Raw genomic sequence first — 18,241 nt, forward strand, 5'->3', positions numbered from 1 at the left:
ATACTCATCTATGGACGCACCGATACCAGTATCATTATACCCGATACCAAGCTCATGTACTCGTACTCATATAGCGACACCGATACCGATATTTCACTAGACATATCTGACAGAATTGACTGAAATTTGTGCGTTGAAAGGTTGTAAACAAGCACATAAAATAAGTTTCAGTGTGTTTTGACTGGACAAATGCCACCTCACCAAAAATAATACAGGTACTGGGGGTTGAGATCTGTTTAGTTATAAGCATTCTTATCACGGTATTGGTATCGGCCAGTACCAGAAAAAAAACTGTTCTCAGCCTTTAAAGGGATACTTCACCCAAAAATGAAAATTCTGTCATCATTTACTCTCCTTTGAGTTGTTCCAAATCAGTATTAATTTCTTTGTTCTGATTAACAGATAAAAAGATATTTGGAAGAGTACTTATAACCAGACAGATCTCAAGCCCCATTGACTCCCATAGTAGGAAAAATTACTTGATCATTTTGTTTTGTTCTGTTGAACAAAAAAGAACACTATAATTTATACTTATTTATCACAACTATTCTCTTTGATATCACCTCTTTTAAAAGACTAATCTTGTTTTGTCTAGTAATGCAGAAACATGCGTTTTCTGTAAATCTGCTCTCTGTAAAGTAACAAACATTACAAAAGACACTATACAATGAATGTGAATTGAATTCAATTAAAAGCAGCATCAATCACAATGTGCCCCTGTGGCTGTAGATCAGCGTGGATGCCATTCAGCCAAAGCGTGCTGATATATGACAATAACACACTTTTATAGATTTGATATTGCTAACGTTTTCATGAAACCCAATTTCCCTGAATGCCTTAACCTGTGTTAAGTTCTGTTTACTCCTCTTCCTGTCATTCCTGTCACTTTAAACACTAAATCACCATTCAATTAAAATTCCAGAATTCAGAATTTTGCCTTTGGCTGCATAAACACCTCTCTTCGAGATTTAAAGGCTTTTCAGGTAGACCGTTCTGCATTGATTTACACGAAGAGCCAGAGGGTTTATATGATCCACGAATGGCAGAGAACAAAGTGTGATAAAACAAGCCGAAACACAATAACTGTGCGGCGGGTCACGTGCATGAAGGCGTGATCTTTCTATCTCTCAGTACTGCTGGTGTGTGTGTGTTTGTTCAGTGTTGAAGGGCCGGTTGAATCAACACACAGCTGTCAACGGTGAAAAGGTCACTCATTTCTCTCCCTTCTGTATCACGAGTACATGGCTAGCCCCCTCCTCCCCTGACAGAACAAGAGAACATGCCTCCAAACATGTTCTTAATTAATAAACAAGCATCAGACCGCTCGCATCATCACTTCCTAGCGGACAGTTCACCTACACGGTAATGTTTTAAGGATGTCTGCATCAAAGTGAAGTTCTCACCAGGTGAAGATGAGACAGAGTAGAGTGCTGAAGAGAATGAGGACCTGGTTAAACATGGCCGAATGCGTGCGCTGGATCGCTCGGTGAAGATCATTCTGGGGGGAAAACAAGGAAGAGAAGAGAGAAAGAACGAAGGCAAAGAAGCGAAAGGTTTTAATGACATTGTGCTTTCAATCACAATGACAATCACAAATGTGATAACAAGAAAGCTTTCAGTCTGGGAAATAAAGAAATGAGGATGAAATGGGACGGAGATTATGCGTTGAAAGTAGATACACACGGGCACAATGGTTGTGCTTGCAAGGACGCAGTGTGTGCAGATGGAAGAAGAACGCTTCATTACTTACAATCATGTTCTCGAGAGCATGTTTGGCCAGCCAGCAGTTCAGGAACACAGGGATAAACAAGTTTCTGAGGGAGGGCAAAATCACCTGAGTGCAAAGAAAATAACCACAATTTACTTATGTTCAAAAAGCTTTGTGATATAACACAAAACAGAGCGTTTCCAAGACTATTCAGACCTGGTGAAAGCACACATAAAACAACAGAATTTACACGTATTGTTGACATAAATGGTATTAAAACATGTTAGATAAATAGTTTTGTTGTTTGTTATTTAAAGAATTGTACTTAATAATGTTAAAGGAGTAACAGAATTTCAGGCGTGTGGGTTTGGGTTCTATTGATTACAAAACAAAATCCTGAAGGAAAAGACGATACAAAATACAAAATACACAGAATTAAAAGAAAAGTTCACCTGAAAATAAAAATTCTATTATGTATACATTTCTTTGTTCTTTTGAACGCAAATGCAGATATTTTGAACAATTTGGGAAACCATTTAGGTCTGTGGCACCATTGACTAAAAATGGTGCAATATAGCACTAAAAGTGATTCTTTGCTTGTAATCATAGGGGTTTTGTGCTATATAGCACCATCTCTTGGTGCTTCAGTGGTTCTCCAGAGGTTCTTTGTGGTGACTGAGGTGCTATATAGCACCGGTTCTGTAATAAAAACCTGTTAAGCCCATGTATGGTTCTTTATAGCACCTCAGTCATCCCACAGAACCGATTGAAGAACCACTGAAGCACCAAAATATGGTAATCTATAAAGCACTAAAAATGGTTCCCCTACGATTTCGGCCATGAAGCACTTTATGTTGTATATGGCACAGGTTTTTAGAGTGTACAATAGTAGACGTTTTTCAACTATGCGGTAGTCAATGGTGCCCCTCAACTCTTTGGTTACGAACATTCTTCCAAATATCTTTAATTGTGTTAATAAAAAAAATCTAAAATTTGTAACTTTAGCATGTCATCTTTATAGTTCTTGTTTTGTCTATGTATAGTGTTCGTTTACTCACAGTGATCACAAACGGAACTGCGCTGATCATCTCCAGAACGAAGGGAATGCGCAACACTTGCTCCCAAACGTTGCCCTGGAAACAAGGATGCACGTGTCAGGGTCAGGGAACAATGTTTCTGTGACCTTTCAGATTTGAGGATAACACAGCCTCACTTGGCTTCAAATCATCGGCAAACAAGGGTCAAATGCCATTGTCCTCACAAATAAGCTTAATTTATCAGCATCAGATCAGATGTTAAACATCTGCATTATTTTACATCCCGTCTGTTTGTTTACACCTGACCCGTGTGGGTGAAGAGCACTTGTTGGGTGTGATAGGAATCAATACAAAACGAAGAGTGAGAGATGTGTTGATGCAGGTTGTAGACGTCGCAGTAAAGATCGAAGGAAATCTCTCTGAGGGAAAACATGCTTTCCTCTTCCTTCAAAACCTGTGTATGACTTTTTCTTCTGTGAAACACATAAGAAGATATTTTGAGAAATGTCTCGGAGGTTTTGTGTCCCTGCAACGGAAGTCAATGGGTTTAACAACATTCTTCAAAATATCTTCTTTTGTGTTCTGGAGAACAAAGTCAAACAGATTAGGAATGACATGAGGGTGAATAAATGATGAAATAAATTGTAATTTTTGGCTGAAAAATCCCTTAATGACAATAAATAATCAGCACAGACGAGCTACTGAGGAACTGTGTAGAACCAGCTGCCATTAAAAAACACTTTGGCCGCATAATCCAGCAGAGATTGTCCTCTACTACAGAATATCATGTGTCTGACCTCCTTAATTACTAGTCAAATAAAGCATTTGTTAAATAATACAGTGTTTAAAGTGTATTTTTGACCTCTTGCAAGCAACATGTAAATCAAGTCATTATATTATAGCGTAAAACTGTGTGCTGTTTATCTCACCTTGTAGCTGAGGTACACCAGCAACATGGTCTCTGAAAAACTGATGAATGCAACAAGCACCTGGAGAGAGAGAGAAACAGTCAGACACAGAGACAAACAGAGAAAAAGATGAGACGGAGGTCTTATAGAAAGAAACAGCAAGGGCCTGCAGCAGTGGATGAATGGCCAAACTGAAGGCAACACAACAATCCCAAGTTTGTGTGTGTGTGTTTCTTTAACTATGGGCCCTTTCATGTTTCAGGGGATGTTGTCTGGTTATATAAAGGTGCCATTAAAACTGTCCTAGAAACTGTAGATTTTATTTTTTAACGTTGAGAATTTTAACACTGAATTTTTTTGGAAATTAAGAATTAAAGAGCGTACATCTAGAGATGCACACACATAACTGGCAATAATCAGTAACAATAAATAAAAAAATAAATGCAATTTTTGTATTATCAGTTATCGCCTGATAGTTTTAACGCATACATGTGCAATCAGCGTTGTATAAAGACATACAAAGTCATCGTCCATCACAATGTTTCACAATGTTTCATCCGATGCCAATTTGATAGACATCGCTACTATGAATAATTGGCAATTGGTGGTGAAATTTAGAATCGGTTGATCTTTAATCACAACCAAGAATTTTTCAAAAATTAACTTCATGTTTGTCACAAAGACAACACAAACAATCATAAAAGTGTTTCAGGGATATTTCACTACCAAATGCTAATTTCCACATGTTTTACTCACCCTCAAGGTATCCTAACTGAATATGTTTTTTTTCTTGAAGAATAATGCTGTCAGAGTGATAATGTCACCTATCATTTTCCTTCCAAGCGGTAGAAGGGGAGTGCAAATGACGAAATCTCCTTCCAGTGTAGACGCTATCCTATTGGCTGAAAACGAAAAATGCAGCATTCGTCACCGGAATTTACGACACGTCATCTGCCGGAAGAACAAGCCTCTGGTTCACACGGATTTGAGAGATGACGGAAGCTAGATATCAACGTTAATAGCGCTGTCAATAAGGTTATTTCTCTTAAACAAACACATGGATTGGCTTCAGAAGACGTTTGTTAAAGGAGCCAGTATTTGCTGTTTCTGAGGCCTTGATTTTCGTCAATCTTTGTTAGAGATCGCAAATGTTTTCCTACTGGGCGAGGGAAATGACACCAGACCGAATGGTGTCACAGGGGTTATATTAATAAACACTAATAACAGAAGCATTAGTTTTGAATTTTTTTATCAGACCTGAGTTGGAAAATAAAACAAGCAGATTGACGAGCAGGACTTCAAAGGATGTTTTATAGAAGTGTTTTTGAGGTAGGCACACACACAATATCAGTGTATTACACAGAACAGCTTTCACAGCCGACTTTAAAGTCATGGAAGCTGTTATTTGTGCATAACAACTATAATGACAGAAAGGAGCGATATCATAAGTATAACTTTTAGAGCAAATGAACAATAAAACCAAGCCAATCATAGTCCTTCTGAATTTAACGGGGGCGTGCAGTTAAATTGTGAAACATGAAATGACCATTAATGAATGAGGGTGTATAAAGTCTTTTTTAAAGAGTATAATTTCTAAATAAAATGACAGTTCCAATTGTAGCCGACCCATAGTTAAAGAAACCGGTGTATGTTCCTGTGTGTTAGTCTGTGTTTTTCTGACCTGAAGGGCCCAGAGCGGCAGAGGTCTGTTCACCCAAATAATGAGGGACCTGATGACAGGAGTCATTATTATGATGAAATGAGAGAAAGAAAGAAAAATGGCAATTTAGAGAGGCTCAAATCAAGAACAAAGCCCATAATTGAACGCTTTCCTTTCACACGTCAAACAAGCAAAGCAACACCTGAATCTAATGCATCTATAATGCTGCCTGAGAAATAAACAGATACAAACAAGCAAAGAGTTTTGTTAGGAACACAGAAATCAAAGCTCTGTTTTCAGTGCTGGGTAATGAACATCACTCAGAGAAACACCATCACACGTGTGTCTTTGATGCTTACTAAACTGAAAGGCCTTGTTAAACAATTTGTGGAACATTCTTCCTAATTCAGTCCGGTCAACCACATCTCTCACAACATTCACTACTTAAAACCCATCTCTTCTGTGAATACTTCACAGACAAATGAAAAAAAAAAACTCTCTCTGTTTCTCTCAACAGGTATTGGTCTGGCTTTTGTGGAATCTATAACTTGGTATAAGCACCTATTGTATTATTGTATTACCTATTGTATGACATATCGCTTTATTGCTCCATGAACTCTCTGTAGCGTCTGCTAAATGACTAAATGTAAACATGTTCTGGTATTATCACTGAGACACGAATGTGCACTGTGACCTGACTGAGGTCAATAAATCAATTCTACTGTTAGCATGAGACAAAACATATATGAAGAAAAGACCAGTGTTGTTTACTTTTGGATCATGTTAAAGGTTTTTTCTATGTTAAAAACGTCAATAACAGGAAAAAAACAGGAAAAGACATGCTGTTCATTTTCACTTTCAATGGGTATGTGCAAGAGCGTATGTTTCTGGCTTAAAATGTAATTCAAATGCAAGGTACACTGAACTATCAGGGTACAATGCAATGTTGCCACTTGTCTCACTTGCACAGATTTGGTTCATATTAAATTGGACATTTATCTGACTATCCTCCCATCTGGCCCTTGGCCACCATTCATCTCGTCCGTTACTCCTGCAAGAGTCAAGAGTCTGGATACTTACCAGTCAAAATGGCTTCTGTTGTGGGCAGAGGCATTCTGTCTGAGACAGCCAGGACTGCAGGGGAAGGAAACGCACACATACAAACACAATCTTACAAAATACAGTAAGCTTGCTTTTATACATGGAATAACTGAAGGCACTTCAATCTTCTCTCCATCTCACTTCCCTCTGTCCTCCCACACACTCACTCTCTCTCTCCCCAACACCGCACAAACTCTTCCCTGAACTCAAAACAGAACCCACGGGTTTCACTTTTGACCATTATTCTTCTTTCCTGTTGCTCACTTGCATATCCTTCAGGTGTTCCTGCTGAAAAAACACCTGAAACCAGACTTTTCTTACTGGTATCGCTGTCTGGATATTCTGGGGTTCAGTTGGTATTTTTGGCCGAACGATAAAACAAATAGACTTAAAAAGCTTCTTAAAAATTGAAATGATATCAAATTAGCTTCACTGAACATAAATAGTTTATAACTCTATTTTGAAGTCAGTTCCATGTCATTTAAGTTGAATTGACTCATAAGGCTAATTTAAATCAATTTAAAAGTATAATCAGATTTTTTTACAGTGCAGCCAGTTGGTCTCAATTTCAAAACCTTCCTGAAACAAGCAAACCCCATTCGCCAAACAGCTAAAACAGTAAATATAATAATATGACTAATAATAATAATCCAAATTTTAGAATATTTTTACATGAAGACGGGAAATTAATAGGAAATTAATAATAATAATACAAATATAACTATAATAGTTAACATTTATGCATTTTGCAGACGTTTTATCCAAACATTGCATTATTATTGCAGTGTACTATACATTTTGTTTCTGACTATGTGCAATCCCCTTGGATCGAGCACAGTTGCTAGCACCATGCTCTTTTTATCTCAGGATAAAACCACTAAAGAACATTTGTTGTTAAGATAGACTTTTTTGAGGAAAATGTTAATTGAGCTTAACTTTCTTAATTATAACCACTTATAACCATTTAAAATAATCAAATAGAGAAAAATATATGTGACATATGTTTTTTTTCTTCGCAATATTATATTCACAGTCAAAGCTGCAATCCCAAAGTGTTTTGGCTAACAAAAAACAAAAATCAGTTATTGAACAAGTACAAAGTTTCTTACCTTTCCCCAAAAGCTTACTTCAAAACACTAAGCTTACAATAGTAATCTTTAAATTATAATCTGTTAAATGCGACGTTTGACATCATTTAATGCACAACCTGCCATTTTTGGTTCAAACACAGATGGCGATAGAGAGGCAAGCATTATGGATTGCAGCTTCAACCACAAAATGTTTATTTACAGTACATCCATATTAACTAAATAGAAAACAGATTTTATGCATGACAGCATTTTTGTCGCATTGCATTCTGGGATTGTCTTTACTGCCCACTGTTTGGCCTTCACGTCAGCGGTACGCTTAAAAATGCTCAACCCAGCTCTCTCCCCAGTATTCTCACCAGTCTCTCTCCTCACGCGGGTCGTCCAAGAGCACTCGTACGATGTACAGCAGGCAGCTCAGAACCTTCAGGAAGAAGTTGAACAGTCTCACTCTCAAACCTGCGGACGAGAGCGGCATGTCATCCCAAATCAGCATTACAAAGACCTTCACAAGCAACAGAGTGGAGCCGAGTTCTCATGGACATGACACGACAGCCAAAGGACAGCACATCAAATGACCAGAAACAAATACAAGACCAACCAATTACCCAGCACCAGCCCCAGCGAGCTCCCTCAAAGGGGTCAACAGCACTCCACGTCAAAACACACACAAACTAGCACCTCACAGCACGAGAAAAGCCACAATGAGAGGCGCTCCTCGGCCCAGGAGCTAAAGGACTCACTGGATCTTTGGTTTTTGATGAAGAACAGCTTGAGACGCTCCTTGAAAGTGTTTTCATTCACATAGAACTCTACCTGCACTCTAAAAGGAAGGATGAGGTTTGGATGGAGATAAACAACAGATGAAGAAGAAGAAGAAGAAGGAGGAGGAGGAGAGATAATGGTGATGTGTGTGAGAGAGGAGGCAAGAGAGTTAGACGTATTTCCATGGCGGTAATATAAAAAAAGCAATCAATTGAGAAGGGAAGGACGGTGTTGCTAAGTTAAAGACTAAAAGCTTCAGGAGGAAATGATGTCGCGTCTTCTGCAAAGGCCAGCTGTGGTTGACCTTGCTATCTGTGATGGCTTAATGCAGAATTATAAATCCACCGTGAGGGCCAGAGCAAAAAAAACGGAACACTTCATCATTCCACTCCATACACTCTCTGTTACTGACGTTTATGCTTATTTTCAACCTTCAGACAGACGGTGATTTTGACTCTAGATTCGTATAAACAAATTGGAGAAGCGTTTACAAGAATCCACTCATATTTGGAGCCAATGAAGAAACATCAGCACAGGGCGTAAAAGCCGAAATGTGAGGCTTTTTTTAAACGTTTGAAAAAATGGAGCTGTAAAGTTGTTGAAATGATTCTGTTGGGAGCGCTTTTTTAGTGTTAACAACCAAATGCAGGGCTCCAGACAAAAACATCTGGAGTCATTGGCTCCTACAGGTGAAAAACAGGTGTGGAATTATTTTCTAAGAGCCACGTAACACTAACTAACATTTTTAAGTCACATACTTTCAGTTATCCTGTTGTGTGTACATCTTCCCTCTCATAGGTTTTGCTCACAGATAAATAAAGGTCTTATCTAGCAAACAATCGGTCATTTTCACACAAAAAAAAACTGTAGAAACTGTAATTTTGACCTTCGACCGTTTGGAGTCCATTGAAGTATGTATGAACATTTTCTTGTTAACAGAATTTAAAGCAAAACGAAAGGGCTTGTTACATTTTATGATGATTTTAGATTTGCAAATGTTCACGACACAATATAAAACTAAACTAAAGAGTTCGCCTGTCGCTCATTCTTGCTATGAACTGATATGAAATGAAGCGTTTCCTGAACTTCTCTGAAAAATCACATTGTTCATCCTCAGGGTCATTAAAATCCGTCACAGCAAACAGCGCTTACACTTTACAAGGCTGTAGTATAGTTCCCTTTTTCCCCGTACGCGTGGGACAGTGTACACTACGTGTGGCAAAAATTTAGACACCAGATTAGTATCTGCGTACTGTACACGCACCGCCAGAATTTTGTTACGCATGCTAATTCCATTTCATGCAGTAATTAGTCTAACCACCAGGTGGCAACTGTGTCCTGGGAGCATCGATTAAAGATAAAAGAAAAAAACCTGACTCCTATAGACCTGGAGAGGTATTGCAATATCTCGCATTGCATATGCATTAATACCCGTGTGTACGAGTCGAAAACAGCATACTTTGCAAGAGTGTGCGTTCGGCCGTACGCATATGCTCGTGCACTCGTAAAAAGAAGAAGTATGCCACAAGCTTTAAGCACTCACGTTGTGTGTATACTTGTCAATAACAAGCAGAATTCAAGGGAATTTTCTGCGTAGATCTGCGGACTCTTATTCTGTGCTGCCTCATCGAGCATTGGTGTGCTGAGTTTAGGAAAGAAGGAGAGCAGAGCGCTGGCGCTGAGCGTGCGGGAAGAAGCCCACTCCTGCCATTAGGCCTAGGTGACTTCGAACAGGCTTCGGTCTGACATGGGAGTTGGGCGCTCTAACAAGGAGGCTAAAGTCCGCAGCCTCTAGCCCCTGTCACTAGAGCATCTCTTGAGGTCTGGAAGTGAGCTCTATCTGCACTGCTCTCTCTTTCTCTGGCCTTTGTTACAATGGTGTTTTATTTAAGTGCGTCGCATCCATTGCAAACACTTTAATATAAAGTAAATTTGCATGGTCGCCAGTGGCAATCACCGCAAAAATATCACTTGCAAAATTATATTTTTAGTTGCATTCTGGAGCCCTGAAAGGTTTCTGCAGTGTAACAAATCACATCTTTAAGCAGAAATTTAGTAACTGTGTTTAAGATGATTGTGATATTTTAGAGGCTGTTATTGCTCAGATGTTGCTTGTTTATACCTCGTGAGGCTTGAATTGAACTCTTGGTTGTTTCATTTGAACCATTTCTTTGTTCTCATGATATTCCTTGAGAGAAAATATAATAGATTAGAAAAATTCTCTCATGCCATCCCATATGACTTCCATCCTTTCAGCTGAACACAATCAAATAATTTTAGATTTACGCCATGTTGTCTTATATGAGACTTGAAATTGTGAAGCTCTACAAAGCACATACATCCAATCAGAATTTAAAGCAAAGCGACACATTTATGAGGGAAAAATATTAGTATTTTACACCCATTCTGAGAAACTGAAATATAGACAAATTTGTGCACAAAATTCAAATGCCAGCATGCTGATTACTTCAAATCCATTTGGTTTTCATCCGACTAAAGTTATAATTTTTTCGTCATGAAACACAGAAACCAATACGTTACCAACATGCCTTTTTTATATTCAACTGAAGAAAGCAAGTCAAACATAAATTTGATGCCTTGAGAGGCTGCTTATGAGAGAGAACATAATTAGAAGTGTGCTTCCATGAAAATGTCAACCTAAGTCCCCATCCACTAGATGTTACAATCGTTTTTACTTCCATATCATGATGCATTTCCAAGTGAAACGGAATTTCGTAGTTGTGGAAAAATAGTAGTTGTGGCTTGCATTTGTCACTGCGAGTTGATTGAATGGCATTGCATTTTGAAATGGAAATGGCAGCAGACTGACAGTTTGAGGGGAGGAGCTAATGGATGCTATGCACTAGCTGTTCAAAATACGTCATTTGAGATGAATAGACATTAGTGGGCGTAAGTGCATTTTCAGATTTTAACTGAAGATCATGAGGTCACATGAAATATTGGAATTATAATTTTTATTTCTCTGGGAATTTAAAGGTCCAGTCAGTAAAATCTAGCGGCAAGGTTGCAAATTGCAACCAACTGCTCAATCCATCCCTCCCGTTTGAAACACTACGATGGCTGACAGAACATGGTGAATTACATACAAGCAGACCCGCAGTATTTGTAGATAAAAAATGCTCATTCTAAGGTAGTAAACACATAAAGCTTCTCTGTGCAGGCTCTTTATACACCTCTGAAGACATAGATGTATATTTTAATATAAAATCCAGTTCCTACCAAAGGCAGATAACTGACAAATGACATTAATGTTACATAAAGATGGATAAATTATGGCCATATAATTTTTATTTTACCTAAATTTCTTTCATTTTTAATAAATTATGTTTATTTAATTTTTTTACTATACAATAGATTTATATTTGTTCACATAAATTACTGAAGTATACTATAGAACAGTGTTTCCCAACCCTGGTCCTTGGGGCACACCTTCCAGAATGTTTTAGATCTCTCCCTATATAAACCATCTGATTCAACTCATCAATCAGGTGTTTGATATAGGTAGACAACTAAAACATTCTGGAAGGTTTGCCCCGAGGACCAGGGTTGGGAAACTGCTAGTGCGTTCAATGCCGTGTTTTGTTTTTCTTGTTTGATTAGGAAATATAACTATTGTAGGTCAGTCTTGCTGTGTTAAAAAGTGCAATAACATTACGCAGAGACATTCAGGAAAATCCCATGATTCTTTCACTTTCCATTTCTCCATATATCAAATAAAACAAGTGACGGTACATATCAAAACAATAATAGCAGCGGAGTATGATCCTCCCAAAATGGCGGCCCCAGTGCAGCATACAACATAGGGCGTGACGTCAGCTTCACATTCTCTGTTATGTGTTATTTACTATAGTAAACTACAGTAAAATTCCTAGATACTATTGTGTTTTTTAACCTTACTATAATAAACTATAGTGTTATTGGTACTACAATTTCCTTTAGCAAATAGTACAGATCTTTTTCGTCTCAGTGTACAAGTTAAGGTGTCATTTATTTTGACGAGTCATCAGGCAGACGCTTGAGTTTTGGTGTGATTGACAATAGCTTTTTTTTTTGTCTATGGGTTTTGCGAAAACTATTAAGACAGTACAAAAGCAGTGAAAACAATTGTGCTTTTTTTATTTCCTCTAAAGTGGCAGTTTAAAAGATACAAGCTTTGTGCCGATTTTCTGACTTCGGGATTTTCCGGAGTGTAGACGCAAATAAATCTTCGACCATCACTCATGTAGTATGTTAGTATGTGGACCTCATACACTCAGACACGCAGAACAGCCAGATGACATATTTAAATAACAGGATTCCTCATCCACATCAGGTTAAGAATGAGTCACAATAGCTGTAATGGACATGGCACAGATGCTGTCCAGATGCATCACGTTTAACCCTGAATAAGAGCATGACACACACATGTATGTACACTCACCTAAAGGATTATTAGTGTAAGGCTGGTGCCAAGGTGTCCGCACCAAAAGGGCACCATATCCCAGGAAACACAGAACTTCATCCAATTCAATGAACTCCCCACAGAGTTTGCATCTCCATCTCAGACAGCTTATAACAATAAATGATGATTACCAACTCACACCTTTACATCTGTTCTCTTCTCCCCCTCTCATCTCTCTCCAACTGAACTCAGAGCAATTCAAAGCTCACGCATGAACTGGATTTGACAAATACTGTATCTTATATGAACAAAGAATCTTCATATGCATATTTGGTATCATTTGAAATGTCTCAGTGCGATTGGTACAATGGTCTCATATCCACAGCAGTAGAGCAGATCATAACATAGGTTTGAGGCTTTAAAGATATTCTGCTCACTGTTGAGGTTGTGTCTTCATGCAAATGCCCATTTGTGGCCTGAACAGATCCAGGAAAGAGTCCTTTACAATCTAAATTGTTGTTGTGTGGAGAAAGGGTATTTTGGTCTGGGTATTTAAGGGAAGCTGGCAAAATGTTCTGGGGAATTCTTACTATGATGAACCCCACGGTGCTGTGTGTGAGCCTTCAGACACACAGCACTGTGTTTTTTCCGATCACATCTTTTTCTATTCTCAGGTATGCGTCTTAGACTCGTAGACTAATCTTTGAGGATTTGATGTTTTGTTTTCGTACTCTCCGAATTGAATTGAATTGTAATTGGCAAGAAACATTTACCTGACTAATAAATTGTCACGTTTGAATTGTTACGCATTATTCTGAGTTTATGGACTTTAGTAGATCACGTTATATCCTTTGTTACCGCAAATCTACGTTCAGGTTAGTCACGGACTAAAATCCTGTATTAGGTGGAGCATTGGGGCACGCCAGCTGAGATCTTAGAGATCCAGCTAACTACTTGGCATTAGTTTAAGTGTACTTAGACCATAGAGGCTAATGTTTCCGTTTAGAACAGCACATACTGTATGTTGTCTGACCAATCTAAATAAGGTATGTCTCAAACCTCTGGTTATTGAAATATTATTCTAACTAAGTGTACATAGGAAACTATGGCATGATTATACAAAGCTACCATCAGAGGAAGTAAGATTGGTCTATTTATCTCTAGGGAGTGGTCATGACCTCTGGTTAGAAATAATCATTACTTTTATTAAGTTTTTATAGTCTAAGGGGACTAGATAAAATAATGCTTTCTGAGTGTTACTAGTCATAGAACCTCCGGCAGTGACCAAGACTGACGAGTTTGTGACTGTGAGATCCGCGTGTAACGGCCGGCGCGAGACTCTAAGCGACACTGAGAATCGGATGAAGGAGTGTAATTTAGAATGAGGCAGAAGAATCGAACATTGACCCAAATTGCAGGATTATTATCACTCATAATAATCAAATACAAATAATATCATTCAATGAGGTTTCCTTTTTATCTTTTGGAGTCAGATAAATTACGCAATGTTAAAATAACGTTAACTGTAACAACCCAGAGCGCTGGAAAGACAGAATGCGCGAATGCCTTCGCCATGCCACTTGGACTCCGCCATTGGTCCAGTGGGTGGTTGGTGGTTCTTCTTTTCTCACATTTTCCACCACCTTACATTAGGAACACCTGTTCAATTTCTCATTAATGCAATTATGGTGGTGGTGTAATGGTGTGGGGGATGTTTTCTTGGCACACTTTAGGCCCCTTAGTGCCAATTGGACATCGTTTAAATGCCACAGCCTTCCTCTGCATTGTTTCTGACCATGTCCATCTCTTTATGACCACCATGTACCCATCCTCTGATGGCTACTTCCAGCAGGATAATGCACCACGTCACAAAGCTCAAATCATTTCAAATTGGTTTCTTGAACATGACAATGAGTTCACTGTACTAAAATGGCCCCCACAGTCACCAGATCTCAACCCAATAGAGCATCTTTGGGATGTGGTGGAACGGCAGCTTCGTGCATCCCACAAATCTCCATCAACTGCAAGATGCTATCCTATCAATATGGGCCAACATTTCTAAAGAATGCTTTCAGCACCTTGATGAATCAATGCCACAAAGAATTAAGGCAGTTCTGAAGGCGAAAGGGGGTCAAACACAGTATTAGTATGGTGTTCCTAATAATCCTTTAGGTGAGTGTATATAGCGTGTTTAAACACTTTAGTTCTGTTTTAATCAGTTTTCACATATCTAGGGGCTCACAAAGACACATTAGCCAGTGACCGTGTTTGTGCGAACGAGACCACTCCAGTCTTTTAAAGACCAGATCTCTGGACCAAACCTTATTTCAACTGAGCTCTGAATAATTGGACAGAGACACATAGTGTGTGGTGAGTCATGTCAGAACAATGAAAATAAAAGAGAGCGCGTGGACCATCTCACATGTCAGAAAAGAGCGATAATCCAAATTCACGTCCCCACGTGGGGGTCAACCCTACATCGTATCCTCTCCACACGTCTCTCACAGCGGCAACCCCACCAGACTATGCTGTGTGTTGCTATGGCGACAGAGAGCACCTCAGGCTTTCCTAACACACTCTCACATCTAGTTATCATAATCAAAGTTTGGTGGGCATGGAGGGCTCGATTTGTTCTGCGCAGACCCTGTCACTTAAGTGCAATGATTACAACTCTGGGCAAATGTTTAGTGAAAGAAAACAAAAATAATTCATTATAATTTAAAGCATCATAATTAAAGATACGGTTAGTGAAGGTCCACCCTAATAATGTTGATTTTTGTTTTATTATATTATATTTATGTATGACTAACATCTCATTTCATACTTTCAGTGCAACCATTTAAGTGTGCCAAGGGTGTTTAGAAATATTGCTGTAAGTTTTTTTTGTTGGAAATATATATTTTCCTCTTTTTCCACACTTTTGTAAAGCCCAAAGACTGTCTTTAAACACGCTGATAATAGCGGGCTATTTTGTACCGACATGCCTTCATCAGCATATTTCAGTTTTTTCAAGCCTAATGTACTTATATTTAATTAGCTTTTAGGTGTAATTGGATTCGACCAGAGTTCAGGGAAAGCACAAAACCCACATTGAACAATGCGTCCATTAAACACAGATCCGGTGCCTTGTGCATGGTGATGGTGGTTCATTAAAGATCGGGTATCACACGCAGTTTCTGCCAATTTCATATTAATCTTGAGTAGCTATACAGTAGTATTGCATACGTAGTATCTTCGAAGAGTATTTAGTTTGATCACATTTATAAAAGAGAGATACAGCTCTACGATTATTTTTGGAAAAAAGACGAGCTGCTTGAGGCAGGAAGTGGGACGGACCTAAAGCACTATCATACAATTCATCGCATTAATCCCTTCATGTTTTTTACATTTTACACGTACCCGCCATTTGCCAAAAAAACACAGACATAAGACTTAGTTTGACTTACCACGTGCGGTTCATGTCCAGCTTCTTTTAGCACTAAGACAACAGCATCTATCAGTTTCAAACAATCTCCAAATCCACTGTTATATCCACAGTGAATATAACATCCATCACTGAAATGCCGTAAACAACCAATCACACCTCAACTTCTCTCACTACCGCAAGAGTAACGAGCTGCAGCTGCAGGCCCACAGCGCAGCCAATCTTGATAAGCAGATCTTCCTATCACTTGTGTGTTGGGACGGGCTATTTCTTTCACCTTGCCGTGGGCATGCTTTTCCGTAGAATTGCCCAATAAAAGGAATAGGATCCCTGTTTCGTAAGACTTATAAAAACTTTCTGAAACAATTTGGAGTGCTTGGGGAGTATACACTATAAAGAGTGAACATAGGTGTTTCTTGGAAAGCTTAAACTATTTGAGTCCATTTTACAAAGTCTTTTGCTTTCCGAAATGTAACTCAGAATTGTGCACGTTTTCAACTTAACCGCAACGAAATTCTCGATTACTCAAATTACAAGACGTTTGGGTTTATATTTCAGTACGATTTCAATTGTTCACATGTTCTTACTCCGTTAATATTACAAGATATCAAGTTTAAAGAACAGGAACAGGAACAGGGACTTTCACAGGCAGGGAATGACTGATGTTGGGACTGAACATGAAAATGTACAACATTACACATGATCCACATCCTCGACAAACACTCTTGAGTGCATTCCAGGCAGTCTGGAGGGCTAGCTTCATGTTGTGCCATACCTGCAGGACCAGATCTGGTCAGTTATCAATATATGTTTTATAAATTAACATTTTCTTGTCCCCTTTTCTATCACATATTTGTAAAATCTAATTTTTGTTAGTTTATTCAGATTTTTTAAATAAAAAAGTAACCACAATTGCTTTATCACAGACTGTTAACATTCACCTGAGATGAGTGTCCTGAAGGACCTTTTCTTTTCCTGTAAGAGAGTCATGAAGACCTCATCAACAATTACCTCATAAGGTATACATGTCAGCATATTCTAATTTAATTTATTATTCAGAAATGAATATTTTGTAGTTTTGATAGCCAAAGGCAATGGAAATCATTGTTTTTTTAATATACACCACTTTAAGGATAACAAGATAGATGTGAGGGTGACCTCAAGCATCTTATCATGGCGGTGTTCGATACTCTGAAGGATTGAGAACTTGAACTATCTGCTGACATTGCGATCGAGGGATTGAAGTTTTGATTCGTTTGACATCAGTTACATCAGTTTGTGCCCTGATTCTGCGTATGATGTACATTTTCAACCGGGCATATCTGAAATTCCTTCAAATCACTTTTAGGGATTCCTAAAAGTACTCTTAGCTTGATCTGCAAGATCCATGAGAGACATTCACTATACATATGTCGTTTCATCATCATTAATGCATGTTTCTGATGTTTCAGTTATTTTTGTTTGTAAGCATGCCAAGATTTGGTTTGTATGTTTATGAAGAAAAATGTCTTTCATGAATGTGTAATTGTATGTCCAGATTAAGGAAAATACTGAAAGAATATTGAATAAATGAATTAATGCTTATAAATATTTCTTCAGCAATTTAAGTCTTGTGATAACATTTACAGTAACATAAATAATTCAAAAATAATAAAAATTGTACTTTTAAGCATTATTAGGTTTGGAATTATAAAGTTTTTATCTGCAGTCAATGAAATATAAGGATTTGTGAAAAATGAATGTGTTTAAGTTGAAATGCAGAAAATGTTGGTTAAATCAATGTCAATTGTGGGGTTGAATGAACACAAACAAGTTAAGTGCAACTGACCTAGTAAAATAAAGTTAGAAAACTATTTTTTTTTAGGTGTTAACAATTGAATGAATTGGTCAAGTTGAACCAAATATTCATTTTTTACAGTGTATCAAGTACAGAAATACTATGTCATACACTGTAATAATAAAAGGTGCTTTAAATATCCTGGTTTGTACTCAAATAACCTTAAACTCTATTTTAACTGGATCTTGGTGGTTCTTTCAGGAAATTTATAAGATTCTTGAAAAACCCCATATCCAGTATAATGCCACACAGAGTAAAATTTTACTCTTAAGTGTGTCAAAATTTTAAGAATGACGTAATTTTACTATTAT

At 38.0% G+C, this 18,241-nt stretch overlaps 1 protein-coding gene across 1 annotated transcript in view; it reads right to left on the reverse strand.

The window, feature by feature from the left end:
- LOC130426475 (potassium channel subfamily T member 2) overlaps positions 1-18,241 on the reverse strand; it is a 75,395-nt gene that overhangs the window by 38,214 nt on the left and 18,940 nt on the right. The window contains exons 4-10 of the mRNA XM_056753280.1: positions 7,862-7,961; positions 6,394-6,447; positions 5,335-5,383; positions 3,675-3,734; positions 2,767-2,841; positions 1,751-1,834; positions 1,404-1,498 (exon numbers count right to left, since the gene is read on the reverse strand). Of these exons, the coding sequence (XP_056609258.1) occupies positions 1,404-1,498; positions 1,751-1,834; positions 2,767-2,841; positions 3,675-3,734; positions 5,335-5,383; positions 6,394-6,447; positions 7,862-7,961 (517 nt within the window). The remainder of the gene's footprint in view (positions 1-1,403; positions 1,499-1,750; positions 1,835-2,766; positions 2,842-3,674; positions 3,735-5,334; positions 5,384-6,393; positions 6,448-7,861; positions 7,962-18,241) is intronic.

The sequence above is a fragment of the Triplophysa dalaica genome, chromosome 7, assembly GCF_015846415.1.
Source record: "Triplophysa dalaica isolate WHDGS20190420 chromosome 7, ASM1584641v1, whole genome shotgun sequence".
In the NCBI taxonomy this organism is placed as follows: Eukaryota; Metazoa; Chordata; class Actinopteri; order Cypriniformes; family Nemacheilidae; genus Triplophysa; species Triplophysa dalaica.